Raw genomic sequence first — 18316 nt, forward strand, 5'->3', positions numbered from 1 at the left:
CGGCCCTCAGGTGGGGCCTGGTCCTCAGGTGGGGCCCGGTCCTCAGGTGGGGCCCGGCCCTCAGGTGGGGCCCGGCCCTCAGGTGGGGCCCGGTCCTCAGGTGGGGCCCGGCCCTCAGGTAGAGCCCGGTCCTCAGGTGGAGCCCGGTCCTCAGGTGGGGCCCGGCCCTCAGGTAGAGCCCGGTCCTCAGGTGGGGCCCGGCCCTCAGGTGGGGCCCGGCCCTCAGGTTGGGAACCACTGGTCTAGACTCCAGTATTTATGAACTATAAATTCAATCTACTTTTCCTGGTGACGATTCCCGACTGGATCTGTTGTTGTTTATTAACGAGTCACTAACAGGCTCCTGCCAACAGTTATTAATGGAGTTAACTCGTTAATCAGATTCATGAGCGGGAAACATTAACTTTATCTTTCCTGCATCAATGTATGAAAACAACTTGTTTATAATTGTTTATTTATGATTTACAAAGTGTCAATAACTGAATTAATAACCTGATTATAAAGATTTATAAATCATTTATAAGGGTGTGATTTTTCAAAATTTAAAATTACAGAAACAGATCGTCTGAACTGAAGCTTCAGTCAGTGGATTCATCTCTTTGTTTCTTTGTTTCTTTGTTTCTTTGTCGTTGTTGATTTGATCCCGTCACAAAAACAACAAGTAAAACAAACGATCATTCAAATAGAAACAGACAAAAACAAACAGAAAATAAGCAACAGAAACAAAAAGAAGATTGTCACAAATAACGAAGGAATTAAAGACAAAGGCATATGTAAACATCTGTAACATCAGTAACATCTGTAACATCTGTATCAGTAACGTGAGTATCAGTAACGTCAGTAACATCTGTAACATCTGTAACATCTGTAACATCAGTAACATCTGTATGAGATTCGTCACGTTTTGTTCTCGTGACACTTTGAACGAGTTTTGTTAAAAGTTGAAGGTGAAACGTAGATGTATTCATTATAAGCCCCGCCCACTTTAACCTGTCATGAACCAGGTGTTCAGACTGGACTGACCTGAGAATCAGCTGATTATCAGATGTCAACTCTTCTCAGGTCACTTTGACTGTTTGATTTTTTCTTTTGTTTTTGGAAAATGGCGGGAAAACTGAGGTTTTCTGATGCATTGAGGTTAAAATGGAGAAAGAATTGTGAGTGTAAACATTAACTCGATGATGACAGCGCCACTGTGAGGTCAGAGAGGTCAGAGGTCAGATAGTGGGGGAAGGTGTTAGAAAGCAGAGGCGGTCTGGTCCAGTCCCGGTCTGATCAGCTGGAGGAAGTCCTGCATTCAGAGGAAGTGCTTAATTACACAAACACCTGAACAGGTGACACGTGTCAGGCGGAGAACTGGTTCTTGATCCAGATCAGACCAGGACTCGTTCAAGTCAAACCGTCTGTTTCCAGGTGACATTTGAAATACGGGAAGTCGGAGAGGACAAACTGAGCGGCTGCAGAAGTAAAGAGCGGGAACACGAGGCGTTTGAGGAACCAGAGTCAGTCTGACACACGAGTCCTGTGGTTGTCCAGGTAAACACACCTGTACACACACATTGCTCAATTCATAAGGTACAGTCACTCTTTTATTTGATTTCCTCATTTCAGTCGAGTCGATGTGAAACACGTTAAGTAACTGATCCTTTGTGGCGTCTTAAAACTCCCATGATGCTCAGAGTGAGTGTGACCTGAAAAAACCACACATCACCTGAACTGGGTCACTCGCTGCTTTGACCTCTTTTTCTGCAAACTTCCTCTCATTATTCAGACGCTCACACGTTCACATTCACTCGTTCACCACCACCACCATCCACCACAACGGAGCGTTCTCATGTGAAACCTCCTCACTCTTTACCCCCCCCCCCCCATGAGACATTTGTGCCAGTTTCACTTCGTTTAAATCTCGACTGAAACGATGAAACTGAGTCAAGTCAGAACTTTGTGACCTTCAACTGTTTCAGATCCTCATCATCTCAGTCTGCACACGACAAACACAAAAGGCTGAAAATCCAGTTCAAACACGTGGAAACACAAAGAAGCAAATAAAAGAACCTGTTGTGACGTCATGAACACACGTCTTGTCTGCAGGTGAAAGACCGACACTGAGAATGAATTTTCATTATGATATTGAAATGTAGGAGTGAATTTCGAATCCACTGACAATTGGGTGAACTATATATGTATATATATATATATATATATATATATATATATATGTGTGTGTAAATATAAATATAAATATATAAACTCTAGTGTTTTATGACTTCAGCAGGTCTGAGTCTTTGTTTTGGCTCCAGGGACGAGATTAGACCTGAATCTGGTTTTCAGAAATGTAAACAACATATTTGCCTTATGACATCGAGATAAACACACACACACACACACACACACACACACACACACACACACACACACACACACGCGCCACTTCTCCGCACTTTAAATGTCACATTACATTAAATCTAATTATATCTAAACCCATAAATTCAGGATGAAATTTAAGTTTGAAGTCGACTTCTCCTTTTCAACCTCAACTTTAAATTTCATCTCTTAGATTTATTGACTTTTTCACAGGAACAGGAAAGAGAGGGATTTTCATAATAAAATATATTTTTAGCAGAGACACAGACAAACTGTTTTATATTTAATATTTTTATAATTATTTGTTTGTGTGTTTATTTCTCTGTGCCTTTAAATGCTGCTGCGTCTCAGGCTGTAAACCGGTTTGACCAGTTGTAAAGCTGAGATCATTACACCCGGACACCCGTCAGGACTCTTTGCTCCCAGACGTCCTCAAAGGTTTGTAATCGAAGTTTTTAGAGGTCTAACAACAGGACCTGATGTTGGACCTCTGCTGGACTGAGACCAGGACTTTGATGTGTGGACCCTGTAGATGTTTCGTGTCTGTACAGTGAACATGGGGCTGTAGTGTAAAGACTGGAAGCTGCTACAGGAACTAAATCCTCCTGTGGCGGTTCCTGATCGACATGTGGGATCTGCTCAGTCCAACAGTGGAAGTGAGAAGTTGAGGTTTTATGGGAGGTTTCAGCTTGGACCGCTGCCTTCTCTAGGAAGCGTTTTATTCTCTAACTCCCACAAACAACATCACAAATTCAAAAACGTGCTCATTGAAAGTAGCTGAATTGTGAAAAAAAAGAGGAAGAAACAAAATGAAGGAAAAAATAAGAATAAGTGTGAGAGACGGAACATTGAGGCTTTTCATGTATGATGAAAATACTACACACATAAACACAGCATCAGCTTTTGAACGCTCATAATTATAACATGAAGAAGAAAGAAGAGAAAAGGGAGGCTGCGAGTCGTATATCTCCTAGATATACTGTAGTATTGTCTGTACTCACATTTTTGGTTCTTTGGAAGGAAAGGAGACAATCACTTCAAACACACAGGATGTGTGCAGGGGATCAGGACACACATCCAAACCAAATATCACGACCCTGTGACCACGCCTGCCAAAGTTATTCAAGAGAAACTGTCAGTTTCTACCACTTCCTGTTGTCGTAGAGACTCGGGAGTTCTCCCGTTGGAACGGGCGTCTTCCAAAACGTAAAGATGGAAGTTGGTCTCTATCTATTCTAACTATTCAGGCTCGTTTTCATCCCTTACTCTAACCATGACCCTTAAGTTATCAGACGACTGTCACTCTTACTTACAAAGGAACAACTTCCTGTTACCAGCAGTCAAAACAGGAAGTGTTGCATATCTTTGGAAGAATCCCTTCTACTGTGTCTCTCTGAGGGTCTCTACATGATTTGGCAGTAACAGAACGACTTGCGCCGCCTCAAGTGGGTGGCCCTTCGTTAACATGCATTTATTAACATTTTCTTTCTGTCTGTTTTCCTTTTATTGTTTGTTCTAAATGTGAAAAGAAACGTGAGGAGTGTCTCTGCTGCAGATGTTTCAGACGAGAAGCAGCTGTTTGTTTAATTTACTTTCCCGCCTCATGTTTTGCATCTGAACAGAAACACCTTCAACAGCTGAGTTGTCCTACAGGACTGAAGAGATCATCACCTCTCTGTCTGATTTTCTCTTTTCTTCTTTCGCAGCACAACAACAAGAAGATGAATTACCCAGAGGACGACCAATCAGATTACGACTACGGTAACTATACCGACGAGTGGATTACACCTTGTTCTTACCAGAACAACAACAGCGTGGAACGGGTGGTCGGCCCGTACATCCACTCCATCATCTGCATCCTGGGCTTGGTGGGGAACAGCCTGGTGATCGTCACCTACGCCTTCTACAAGAGGACCAAGTCCATGACCGACGTCTACCTGCTCAACGTGGCCATTGCGGACCTGCTGTTCGTGGCAACGCTGCCTTTCATCGTCTACAATGAGCTGTCTGCGTGGTCGATGGGGCCGGTGGCGTGCAAGCTGCTGCGCGGCTCCTACAGTGTGAACCTGTACAGCGGCATGCTGCTGCTCGCCTGCATCAGCACCGACCGCTACATCGCCATCGTCCAGGCCCGCCGCAGCTTCAGACTGCGCTCGCTGCCCTACAGCCGCATCATCTGTGCCATCGTCTGGACCTTCGCCTTCCTGCTGTCCGTCCCCACCTTCTACTTCTACAACTGGTACGAGCCGAGCCACATCGGGCAAATCCACATGCTCGAGGAGGACAATCGAACCCACATCTGGGACGACTTTCTGTACAGGGGCCAGGAGGACAATCGAACCCACATCTGGGATGAGGGGCCAGGAGGACAATCGAACCCACATCTGGGACGACTTTCTGTACAAGGACCAGGAGGACAATCTGACCTCCAGGTCTCCACACTCCGTCTGCGAGTTTAGGTTCACGGACAACAACACGGCCTGGACGACCAAGATGGCCGTCCCCGGCATCCAGCTGTCCGTGGGCTTCCTCTTGCCGCTGTTCATCATGATCGCCTGCTACACCGCCGTCATCGTCACGCTGCTTAGAGCCAGAAACTTCCAGCGGCACAAGGCGGTGCGGGTGGTGCTGGCCGTGGTGGTGGTGTTCATCGCCTGCCACCTGCCCTACAACATGGTGCTGTTCTACGACACCGTCACCATGTTCCAGCTGCAGTCGTGCGAGGCGTCGGACAGCGTGGAGGTGGCCAAGACCGTGACGCAGACCATCGCCTACCTGCACTGCTGTCTGAACCCGGTCCTGTACGCCTTCGTCGGGGTGAAGTTCAGGAACCACTTCAGAAAGATCTTCCAGGACCTGTGGTGTCTGGGCAAGAGGTACATCGCCCCGCGTCGCTTCTCCAGGGTCACCTCCGAGGTCTATGTCTCCAGTCGCCGCTCGGTGGACGGATCCAGCGAGAACGGCTCGTCTTTCACCATGTGAGGTCGTTTGGTGGGTTCTGGACCGGGAGCTTCACTGGACCTGAGCTCGAGGTCTGCAGGTCTGGGAGTTCAAACCTGACTCAAGTCTGTCAGACATTTTGTAATATTGTGTTGTAGCTCCGGTTTTCAGTCAGTGAGGAAAATCTCAGGGGTTGATTGATGATGATTTAAAAGATAAGAAACAATCTTTTATCTTTGATTTCTGCTTGTAAATGTGAAATATGCCTGTATCTCTTTGTGGTTGTTGTGTCTCTGTCTTCATCACTGTTTGTCTTATTAACAGTAAGACAGTGTCAAACAGATAATCCTTCAGACTGTAACATTTGGAGATACAAGGTTTTCACTGGACAGAGGTGGATATGATATTTCATGCTGTTAAATTAGGAATCATTAACAGCATTTCTTCAGTGTAGCATTCAGACCTTCAAAATAAAACCAAATGTGGAACTTGATTTTCTGCTGCAGCTTTTCGCTCTTTAACTTCATCTGAGGATTTTCAGATTAAAAACTGCTGAGCTTTGGATTTAAGTTTGAACTCTGTGTAACCTCCACTGAATCCTCAAACATCTGCAGACTTTTATTTTCCTAACTTTTCTTCTTAATGTCCGCTGCCTTTTATTTTTTAAACTGTTTGTGTTAATGTAATATTTTGCTCGGACATGATTTTATTTTTATAACCTTGAATTTGAATGTATCAGTACGTCACTGTAAACGCGTCCCTTCAGAATAAAATGCAGTTTGTTTTAATACCAAAAGGTTTTTATTTATTATTACTTCATCATCACTGTAATTGTGGGTGTGAACAGCAGGTGGCGCCACCCACTGAGATTGTTGATGTCACGGGGAGGTCTCACTCTGCTCCTGTCAGGAGTCAGGGTTTTGTTCCAGTGGATCTTTGCTGGATTGTTGCTGTTTGGTTTTTCAGCAGAAAGTTTCAGCTGCTGTCGATGTTTGGAGGATCACTCCCACCCCCACCTGACCACACAGAAGAAGAGACAGGTGAGACATTCTGCTGCTCTCCCAGGGACTGAAAGATGAGGATTGTTCCACTTTATAAAAGTAATTCACTTTATTTTGGTAACATTTTATTTTTCAGCTTATTTCCTGGAAACTTTCCTGGTAATTTCCTGGAAAATAGTAATTTCTTTTTTTGTGTTTCACTGGTAATTAACAGGAAGTTTCCAGGACAGACAAAGTTTGGTCCTGATGAAGAGGAAGATGAAGAGACAGTCGATAATAAGAACTGATGATGATAATGATGCAGCAGGTCAGTGACACACTGAGACATAGTGTACTGTACAGAGTGTGTGTGTGTGTGTGTGTGTGTGTGTGTGTGTGTGTGTGTGTGTGTGTTGGCTCTCAGTTAAACTCTGTCACACTGCAGATAAAATATGAATGAGTCTCTGTTCAGATCATAAAGAGTCAACACACACACACAAAACACTATGATTCCTCTGACAGAGCTCCAGTGTCTGGGTCACATGTCACATGGTTACATCACCATGATCACACACACACACACACACACACACACACACACACACACACACTGTAGTTTATTCTGACTCAGTCACAATCACTGTTTTGTAAAATTACGACTTTCTCTCAAAATATTCATTAAAATTTTTCAACTTCCTCTTGAATTTTCATCATTTCATGTCACAAATTTTCAACTTTTCTTTTTAAATGTAAAATGACATTATTTTTTATATTATTATTTTTCTCTAAAAATTACAACTTATAACTTTATTGTAAGTTTTAATTTTCTTTCAAAATTACAATTACGAATTATTTATCCTCAAACTGTTTGGATTTAATTCTACAAATAAAGTAAAATTAATATTTAACATTAAAGAATCTCCTTCAGATGTGAAACATTATTTCTTTTTTGTTAAGTGACGGACTCGGCTCAGGCGCCGTGACGGAAAATGAGCTGAAGGTTTTTGTTCTAACGTCAATATCACGATTCAGATATTATTGTAAAAATGTTAGGTGTTAGCTTAGCTTTGAGGTCCGTCACCGTTTAGTGTCCCCTGGAAACACATCTGTTGTGTTGTTATTTGCAGCTCATTTGTCAGACTGAAGCATTTGTTTTCTGAGGCTGTTTGTTTTGATCTCTCTGGGCCACCGTAGATTGGACAGGGGCGCTGCACTGACCACCTCTCTATACTGACCTGGACCAGACTCTCTGCAGCCACAGGAAGAGGAAACACTCTCTGCTCCGCCTCGTCAAAATAAAGGTTTTCTGACACAATGAAAAGTAAAGACACAAGATGTTGAGCAGCTGGAAGCAGCAACTTTCCCGCCTTTTTTATTATTTTTATAAGATGATCAGAGAGAGACACAAGTGTTGTTTCATCTCAGGCTTAACAATCAGAACATGACCTTTGACCTTTGACCTTGTCTGACATTCAGTTTGCTGTTTGTTTGTGTTCAAGAGACTCAGACCGACAGGGGGCGGAGCCAAAAACACTTTGATGATGTCACACTGGAGAGGATGACCTCACATGCAGGTAACAGAGTGTTTGTTTTAGCTGTTTGATAAGGAGCCGGCAGGTGGAGTGACCAGATGCTCACCTGTACAGTCTCTGCTCCAGATGTCTGCTGCAGCTGGACTAAACAAACATCTGGTTTTCATGCAGCAACAAGTGGAAACATAAACTTTCATTAAACGTCGGTTAAAGCGGGAATAAAAGATAAAGGCACAGCTGAAGAAGAGGAAGAAGAAGAAGAAGAAGAAGAAGAAGAAGAACAAGAAAAAGAAGAAGAAGAAGAAGAAGAAGAAGAAGAGGAGGAGGAAGGAGGCAGGTTCACGTGTTAGCACTTTTTTGGACCGGGTTCAGGTCCTGGTCCTGGAGACTTGTCCCGGTTCAGACAGAGGACAAAGGGCACCAGGGCTCCTCTGGCCTCTGCGGGGGGGGGCAGGACGTCCGGCAGGAACCCCTCCCCCTCCTCCCGCACCTCGAACTGCAGCGTCTGGCTCCGGTTGACGCAGTAGATCCGGTCCTCGAGCACCGCACAGCGGAACGGCAGCGGGTTCTCCAGCGGGAAGCTCGCGCCGCCGAGCCACACCTTCACCACCGTGTTGTACTTGTACACCTTCACTCCCGCGCGTTCCCGGTCCACGTCGAAGCGGTACACGAGGCCGCGGCGCGCCACCATGTCCGTGGACCGCCGCCGGCTCTCGTTGAACGGACACTCCTCCCACTCGTCGCGGCGGGAGTCGTAGCGCAGCAGCCGGTAGAAGAGCGAGCCTCCGGACACGAACAGCTCCCCGCCGCAAGAAGTCGCCTCGTGCGCCACCGCGAAGGAGCCTCTGGGCAGTGGCGCCACCTGACTCCACCTGTCCGCGCGCGGGTCGTAGCGCTCCACCGTGAACAGACACTCCCCCCCGATGGCGTACAGGTATCCGTCCATGGAGACCAGTCGGAGCTGGCAGCGGGGCTGGGTCAGCGGCCGGACCTGGCTCCAGAGGCCGGTCAGCGGGTTGTAGCAGAAGACCCGATCCGACGCCCTGGAGCGGCCGTCCCCCTCCGCCCTGATCCCCCCCGCCACGAACAGGTAGTTGTACATGGTGCACATCCCGGAGCCTTTTGCCGGGACCTCCTCCGGCAGGCTGGTCAGCACCTCCCACTGCTGAGTGTCCGGGTGGAGGCAGAACACCCGCCGGTGGTTGTGGTCCTCCGGGGCGGGCAGCAGCGGACTCTGCGGCCGGCTATTGTCCCGGCTCCCCGCGCGGTCGCACACCTCGCTACTCTCGGCCACCGCCAGCACCTTCCTCCCCTCCATCCTCCGTGCCAGGATGTGCTCTCTCTCCCCCGCTGTCAGCCGGCCGTACACGGCGGGAGTCCGCAGTACGTGCAGGTAGTGGTCGCTCATGTATCGGTAGAGCCGCTGCTTCGCGCCCTCCGCGCCCTCGCTCTTGGCTTTTGTCAGAAGCTTGTAGCAGTTTTCTGCGCTGATCTGTGGCGGCATGTCAGCAGCTGCTGCACCGAGGTGTGAACACTGATCCCTGGAGGAGCCTCCTGACTCCTCACTCTCCCTGGCCTCCATTTGTTCCGGACTCCTGGTGGATCAGATCGATCCGGGTTCTGTCGGACTCGATTATGCGTCTGGAGATCCGAACAATAAACGCCCCTCCACTCCTCCTTTATTCTCTCTGTTGCTCCAAGTTTTCCCTCCTCCTCCTCACACACCATCCACATCCGTCTCTTGCTTCACTAATGTCCCCCGCTCCTCCAGCGGGGCGCGGCGGCTGCTGACGCCGGGATTCCTCGCCTGCTGTCGGGGGAAGTTTTGCTGCTTCTGCGGACACAAAGGCGTTCGGTGACCGTGTGGACTCTTCCTCCTCCTCCTCCTCCTCCCCCTCCCCCTCAGACCGGACCCGTGTGTTCTGTGGTTCCGCCCCTCTGAGGAACAAAGCCTCTGCAGAACCTGGTTCCTGAGCTGCTGCAAAACACTCCGTGTGTCCTTATCATGTGTTAGTTTGAATATAAAACAACTTTTATTCAAGTGGTTTATTGGGAAACAAAGTCAAGTACATAAAGAAAATGGCAGCTTTTATTTTTACTGTAGGGAACAGATGAAACACACATCTGTACAGATGTGCAGCTGCTGCCAGGACGAGTCCAGATGTTCCGTTTTCTTACTTTTCAAACTGGAACAAACATTTTCTGTCAGAAATAAAACAGTGGGCTATAAAAGAATATGAAGAGGAAGATGAAGATGAACCTTCATTGATCCCTGTGTAGCAAATTGAACTTTGACACAGCAGCACGAGGGAAAATGAAATAAGAATAGAGACAATCTAAAATAAAAAGAGATACATTAGAAGCAATGACAATATCCAATGTAGCCTGTTGTGAACACGTGCAGTGTAAATTAATAATAATAATAAAGCAATTAAATAAAGAAATGACTGGTTGGTACATGTGCAGTACAAAAAAGAAGAAATTAAAAATATGAAATACTGGTACTTTCAACCCCGAACCACCGGTCCCCGAACCACCGGACCCCGAACCACCGGACCCCGAACCACCGGTCCCCGAACCACCGGTCCCCGAACCACCGGTCCCCGAACCACCGGTCCCCGTACCACCGGTCCCCGAACCACTGGTCCCTGAACCACCGGACCCCGAACCACTGGACCCTGGAGCTGCCTGAGGTAATGATCTTGAGTCTACTAATGATAAACAACACAGAAACATTGTTTATTATGTTCCACACTTTGATAATTACGCCTCATTTTTATATGATGCTTCGTGCGTCAAATGCAGCTTTACAAAATAAAAGAAGGAGACACTGAATCTGTGACGCTGCTGCACGTCAGGATGTTGAGTCAACAGAAGGAAATCAACAGTTTCAAATCAACAACAGACAAGTCTGTGAAGAATCAGGAGATCACGTTCAGTTACTGACACTGTCACTGATCATGAAATCATGAAAAGACGTTTTCAGCTGAACAGATCAGAGAAAGTTAAAAACACATTTCTGAACAAATGGCTCCCCCTGCTGGAGGAAACCCGAAACATCTGTCTCTGTTGAAAGAGGGAGGGGGATCAGGATCAGATTCAGGATCAGGATCAGATTCAGGGTCAGGATCAGATTCAGGATCAGGGTCAGGATCAGGATCAGATTCAGGGTCTTTTTTTTGCATAAATCTCTTAAACCACTTCAGTTCTATAGATTTAAATCAACATGAGATTAAACAGAACACAGAGGAACCTGAACAAGAACATCAAGTGTTTAAATATATATATATTATATATATATATGTATATATTTGTATATGTGTGTGTATATATATATATATATATATATATATATATATATACAAGTAATTAATTCACAGAGACGGTTGTGTTGAATGTTCCACTTTATTCACACTCACACACACACACACACACACTCTCACTCACACACACACACACACACACACACACACACAGATTCTTCACTGTCTTGAGGGATGAAATCTGAGTTGTCAGGAATCTGAAGTGAACCCCGCAGCAGGCGACTGATTGCTTCTTCTCTGCTCTGATCTCTCTGTGTTTCCCAGCAGACCTGCTCTGTTTCCTCTCTCAGTGTGAGATCAGACGCTGCAGGAGGATGAGGATGATGAAGACGTCTCGGTGAGAGGTGATAACTTCATAACACCGTGTACATGCTGAGCAGCTGCAGCTCTAATACTCACTATCTGAGGCGGGGGCCCCTGGACATTCAGCTGAGATCTGTCCTGAGCTGGACCTCTCACAGAACTGGAATGTGGAAATGGAATCCATTTCTTGTTTTGTTTGATTTTGCTTTACTTTTTCCTGTTTGTAGCTGTGGTTGGAAAAACTACGACACACACAAAGTTTATGATCTTATGAAAAGATGCGGCAACTTTAGTGTCATGTAGTGGAACATGGATCTTTGAACAGTTTATATGTTTCTCATATTGTGACAAACAGAACGTATGTATGTACATATGTGTTTGAAGGTATGTTTATATGTGGATCTGGATGCATGTATAAATGAATCAATAAATGAAGGAATGGATGGTTTGTATGTAGGTTTGCCTGAAGGTATGAAGGACTGAATGTAGAGCTCATGTTTGTATGATTGAAAGTTTTTATGACTCCCTGAATAAAGTAACTTCTTTTGTCTGACCATTATTTAACAACTTAGAGTATTACAATGGTAAAGTATTTAACACTTGGGAAAAATTCTACTTCTTAACAGTATTGTAGGGCATAAAAACATAAAACAAGTCATTATATAATAAAGCAAAAAAACGTCATAAAACTTCATAGTATAGTAATAAACGTTACTATACCATGACATTTTATGACGTTTTATGATGTTTTTACACCTTACTATACGATGACGTTTTTACGCCTTATTATACTATGACGTTTTTAGGCCTTACTATACTATGACGTTTTATGATGTTTTATGATGTATTATGATGTTTTTACACCTTACTATACTATGACATCTTCTGGCATTTTCATGCTTTACTATACGATGACCTTTTAATATGTTTTTAGGCCTTACTATACTATGACGTTTTTTACATCTTACTAAACTTTGACATTTTTAGGTCTTAGTATACTATGTTGTTTTTACACCTTACTATACTATGACGTTTTATGATGTTTTATGAAGTTTTTAGGCCTTACTATACTATGATATTTTCTGACGTTTTTATGCTTTACTATACTATGACCTTTTAAAAAGTTTTTAGACCTTACTATACTATGACTTTTTATGGTGTTTTATGATGTTTTTACACCTTACTATACTATGATGTTTTATGGCTTTTTAACATCTTACTAAACTTTGACATTTTTAGTCCTATGACGTCTTATGGTGTTTTATGATGTTTTTACACCTTACTATACTTTGTCATTTTATGGCTTTTTATCATAAAATGTCATGGTATAGTAAGGTGTAAAAACGTCTTCGTATAGTAAGGCAAAAAAGTGTCATAAAATGTCATAAAATGTCATAGTATATTAAGGAATAAACCGACATGGTATAGTAAGGCATAAAATGTAAAAAAAACGTCAAAGTATAGTAAGACATAAAAATGTCAAAAGACGTCATAGTATATTCAGGCATAAAAATGTCAAAAAACGTCATAGTATATTCAGGCATAAAAATGTCAAAAAAACGTCATACTATATTCAGGCATAAAAATGTCAAAAAAATATCATGGTATATTTTGGCATAAAAGGCAATAAAAACAACATAGTATAGTAAGGGTTTAAAGAACATAGTATAGTAAGGCATAAAAATGTCAAAAAACGTCATACTATATTCAGGCATAAAAATGTCAAAAAAACGTCATAGTATATTCGGGCATAAAAATGTCAAAAAAACGTCATGGTATATTATGGCATAAAAGGCAATAAAAACAACATAGTATAGTAAGGGTTTAAACAACATAGTATAGTAAGGCATAAAAATGTCATAAAACGTTATACTATATTCAGGCATAAAAATGTCAAAAAAACGTCATAGTATATTCGGGCATAAAAATGTCAAAAAAACATCATGGTATATTATGTCATAAAAGGCAATAAAAACAACATAGTATAGTGAGGGTTTAAACAACATAGTATAGTAAGGCATAAAAATGTCAAAAAACGTCATACTATATTCAGGCATAAAAATGTCAAAAAAACGTCATAGTATATTCGGGCATAAAAATGTCAAAAAAACGTCATAGTATAGTATGGCATAAAAATGTCAAAAAAACGTCATGGTATATTATGGCATAAAAGGCAATAAAAACAACATAGTATAGTAAGGGCTTATACGTCATAGTATAGTATGGCATAAAAATGTCAAAAACATCATGCTATATTATGGCATAAAAGGCAATAAAAACAACATAGTATAGTAAGGGTTTAAACAACATAGTATAGTATTGCATAAAAATGTCAGAAACTTCATACTATATTCAGGCATAAAAATGTCAAAAAAACGTCATAGTATAGTATAGCATAAAAATGTCAAAAAAACATCATGGTATATTATGTCATAAAAGACAATAAAAACAACATAGTATAGTAAGGGTTTAAACGACATAGTATAGTAAGACATAAAAATGTCAAAAACTTCATAGTATATAGTATGGCATAACAATGTCAAAAAACGTCATAGTATATTCAGGCATAAAAATGTCAAAAAAACTTCATGCTATATTATGGCATAAAAGGCAATAAAAACAACATAGTATAGTAAGGGTTTAAACAACATAGTATAGTATTGCATAAAAATGTCAAAAACTTCATAGTATATTCAGGCATAAAAATGTCAAAAAAACGTCATAGTATAGTATGGCATAGAAATGTCAAAAAAACGTCATGGTATATTTTGGCATAAAAGGCAATAAAAACAACATAGTATAGTAAGGGTTTATACGTCATAGTATAGTATGGCATAAAAATGTCAAAAAAACGTCATGGTATATTATGGCATAAAAGGCAATAAAAACAACATAGTATAGTAAGGGTTTAAACAACATAGTATAGTAAGGCATAAAAATGTCAAAAAACGTCATACTATATTCAGGCATAAAAATGTCAAAAAAACGTCATACTATATTCAGGCACAAAAATGTCAAAAAAACGTCATAGTATATTCGGGCATAAAAATGTCAAAAAAACGTCATAGTATAGTATGGCATAAAAATGTCAAAAAACGTCATAGCATAGTATGGCATAAAAATGTCAAAAACTTCATAGTATATTCATGCATAAAAATGTCAAAAAACGTCATACTATATTCAGGCATTAAAATGTCAAAAAAACATCATGGTATATTATGTCATAAAAGGCAATAAAAACAACATAGTATAGTAAGGCATAAAAATGTCAAAAAAACATCATGGTATATTTTGGCATAAAAGGCGATAAAAACGACATAGTATAGTATGGCATAAAAATGTCAAAAAACGTCATAGTATATTCAGACATAAAAAAGTCAAAAAAACGTCATAGTATAGTATGGCATAAAAATGTCAAGAAAACATCATGGTATATTATGTCATAAAAGACAATAAAAACAACATAGTATAGTAAGGGTTTAAACGACATAGTATAGTATTGCATAAAAATGTCAAAAACTTCATAGTATATTCAGGCATAAAAATGTCAAAAAACGTCATACTATATTCAGGCATAAAAATGTCAAAAAAACGTCATAGTATAGTATGGCATAAAAATGTCAAAAAGACATCATGGTATATTATGGCATAAAAGGCAATAAAAACAACATAGTATAGTAAGGGTTTAAACGACATAGTATAGTATTGCATAAAAATGTCAAAAACTTCATAGTATAGTAAGGCATAAAAATGTCAAAAAACGTCATACTATATTCAGGCATAAAAATGTCAAAAAAACGTCATAGTATAGTATGGCATAAAAATGTCAAAAAATGTCATGCTATATTATGGCATAAAAGGCAATAAAAACAACATAGTATAATAAGGGTTTATACGTCATAGTATAGTATGGCATAAAAATGTCAAAAAAACATCATGCTATATTATGGCATAAAAGGCAATAAAAACAACATAGTATAGTAAGGGTTTAAACAACATAGTATAGTATTGCATAAAAATGTCAAAAAACGTTATACTATATTCAGGCATAAAAATGTCAAAAACGTCATACTATATTCAGGCATAAAAATGTCAAAAAAACGTCATAGTATAGTATGGCATAAAAATGTCAAAAAAACATCATGCTATATTATGGCATAAAAGGCAATAAAAACAACATAGTATAGTAAGGGTTTAAACAACATAGTATAGTCAGGCATAAAAATGTCAAAAAACGTCATACTATATTCAGGCATAAAAATGTCAAAAAAACGTCATAGTATAGTATGGCATAAAAATGTCAAAAAAACATCATGCTATATTATGGCATAAAAGGCAATAAAAACAACATAGTATAGTAAGGGTTTAAACAACATAGTATAGTGAGGCATAAAAATGTCAAAAAACGTCATACTATATTCAGGCATAAAAATGTCAAAAAAACGTCATAGTATAGTATGGCATAAAAATGTCAAAAAAACATCATGGTATATTTTGGCATAAAAGGCGATAAAAACGACATAGTATAGTATGGCATAAAAATGTCAAAAAACGTCATAGTATATTCAGGCATAAAAATGTCAAAAAAACGTCATAGTATAGTATGGCATAAAAATGTCAAAAAGACATCATGGTATATTATGGCATAAAAGGCAATAAAAACAACATAGTATAGTAAGGGTTTAAACGACATAGTATAGTTAGGCATAAAAATGTCAAAAAACGTCATAGTATATTCGGGCATAAAAATGTCAAAAAAACGTCATAGTATAGTATGGCATAGAAATGTCAAAAAAACGTCATGGCATATTTTGGCATAAAAGGCAATAAAAACAACATAGTATAATAAGGATCTATACGTCATAGTATAGTATGGCATAAAAATGTCAAAAAAACATCATGCTATATTTTGGCATAAAAGGCAATAAAAACAACATAGTATAGTAAGGGTTAAAACGACATAGTATAGTAAGGCATAAAAATGTCAAAAAACGTCATAGTATATTCAGGCATAAAAATGTCAAAAAAACGTCATAGTATAGTATGGCATAAAAATGTCAAAAAAAACATCATGGTATATTTTGGCATAAAAGGCGATAAAAACGTCATAGTATAGTATGGCATAAAAATGTCAAAAAATGTCATAGTATAGTATGAGATAAAAATGTCAAAAAAACATCATGCTATATTATGGCATAAAAGGCAATAAAAACAACATAGTATAGTAAGGGTTTAAACAACATAGTATAGTGAGGCATAAAAATGTCAAAAAACGTCATAGTATATTCAGGCATAAAAAAGTCAAAAAAACGTCATAGTATAGTATGGCATAAAAATGTCAAAAAAACATCATGCTATATTATGGCATAAAAGGCAATAAAAACAACATAGTATAGTAAGGGTTTAAACAACATAGTATAGTATTGCATAAAAATGTCAAAAAACGTTATACTATATTCAGGCATAAAAATGTCAAAAACGTCATACTATATTCAGGCATAAAAATGTAAAAAAAACGTCATAGTATAGTATGGCATAAAAATGTCAAAAAAACGTCATGTTATATCTTGGCATAAGATTGTCAAAAAAACGTCATAGTATAGCATGGCATAAAAATGTCAAAAAAACATCATGGTATATTATGTCATAAAAGGCAATAAAAACAACATAGTATAGTAAGGGTTTAAACGACATAGTATAGTAAGGCATAAAAATGTCAAAAAACGTCATAGTATATTCGGGCATAAAAATGTCAAAAAAACATCATGGTATATTATGTCATAAAAGGCAATAAAAACAACATAGTATAGTAAGGGTTTAAACGACATAGTATAGTATGGCATAAAAATGTCAAAAAAACATCATGGTATATTTTGGCATAAAAGGCGATAAAAACGACATAGTATAGTAAGGCATAAAAATGTCAAAAAACGTCATAGTATATTCAGGCATAAAAATGTCAAAAAAACGTCATAGTATAGTATGGCATAAAAATGTCAAAAAATGTCATAGTATAGTATGAGATAAAAATGTCAAAAAAACATCATGCTATATTATGGCATAAAAGGCAATAAAAACAACATAGTATAGTAAGGGTTTAAACAACATAGTATAGTGAGGCATAAAAATGTCAAAAAACGTCATAGTATATTCAGGCATAAAAAAGTCAAAAAAACGTCATAGTATAGTATGGAATAAAAATTTTAAAAAACGTCATAGTATATTTAGGCAAAAAACATCATAAAAACGTCATAGTATAGTAAGGAATAAAGGGACAAAGTATAGTAAGGCATCAAAATGACCAAAAACGTCATAGTACAGTATGGCATAAAAATGTCAAAAAAACATCATGGTATATTATGGCATAAAAGGCAATAAAAACAACATAGTATAGTAAGAGTTTAAACAACATAGTATAGTAAGACATAAAAATGTCAAAAAACGTCATAGTATAGTAAGGCGTAAAAACGTCATAAAATGTCATAAAACTTCATAGTATAGTAATAAACGTTACTATACTATGACATTTTTACACCTTACTATAACATGACATTTTGTGACTTTTTATTAAGTTTTTACGCCTTACTATACTATGATGTTTTTACACCTTACTATACTATGACGTTTTATGACGTTTTATGACGTTTTATGACGTATTATGAAGTTTTTTACACCTTACTATACTATGACATTTTATGACACTTTTACACCTTACTATACCATGACATTTTATGACTTTTTTACGCCTTACTATACTATGACTTTTTATGATGTTTTATGAAGTTTTTATGCCTTACTATACTATGATATTTTCTGACGTTTTTATGCTTTACTATACTATGACCTTTTAAAAAGCTTTTAGACATTACTATAC

The 18316-nt window shown here is 39.5% G+C and overlaps 2 protein-coding genes and 1 non-coding gene across 3 annotated transcripts in view; 1 reads left to right on the forward strand and 2 right to left on the reverse strand.

Annotated features, from left to right (window-relative positions):
• Positions 1-6100, forward strand: part of ccr6a (chemokine (C-C motif) receptor 6a) — a 9127-nt gene extending 3027 nt beyond the window's left edge. The window contains 2 exon segments of the mRNA XM_087170420.1: positions 4071-4717; positions 4719-6100. Of these exon segments, the coding sequence (XP_087026546.1) occupies positions 4086-4717; positions 4719-5346 (1260 nt within the window). The 5' untranslated portion in view covers positions 4071-4085 and the 3' untranslated portion in view covers positions 5347-6100.
• Positions 6101-7619: 1519 nt separating this feature from the next.
• LOC111645207 (kelch repeat and BTB domain-containing protein 11-like) lies at positions 7620-9646 on the reverse strand. The gene has a single exon (XM_023394303.2). The coding sequence runs from the start codon at positions 9396-9398 to the stop codon at positions 8163-8165; it is 1236 nt and encodes a 411-aa protein (XP_023250071.1). The 5' UTR covers positions 9399-9646; the 3' UTR covers positions 7620-8162.
• Positions 9647-13315: 3669 nt separating this feature from the next.
• On the reverse strand, positions 13316-13392 carry LOC147817526 (small nucleolar RNA SNORD36). The gene has a single exon (XR_015436307.1). It is a non-coding gene; the product is annotated as a small nucleolar RNA SNORD36 (small nucleolar RNA).
• Positions 13393-18316: the final 4924 nt, after the last annotated feature.

This window comes from Seriola lalandi, unplaced genomic scaffold (assembly GCF_002814215.2).
Source record: "Seriola lalandi dorsalis isolate HSWRI2012SDOR001 ecotype SW California unplaced genomic scaffold, Sedor1 jcf7180002054947, whole genome shotgun sequence".
Classification (NCBI taxonomy): domain Eukaryota; kingdom Metazoa; phylum Chordata; class Actinopteri; order Carangiformes; family Carangidae; genus Seriola; species Seriola lalandi.

Excerpts from the sequence above, each read along its gene's own strand:
- LOC111645207 (XM_023394303.2), bottom strand. The coding sequence starts at position 9,398 with ATGGAGGCCAGGGAGAGTGAGGAGTCAGGAGGCTCCTCCAGGGATCAG.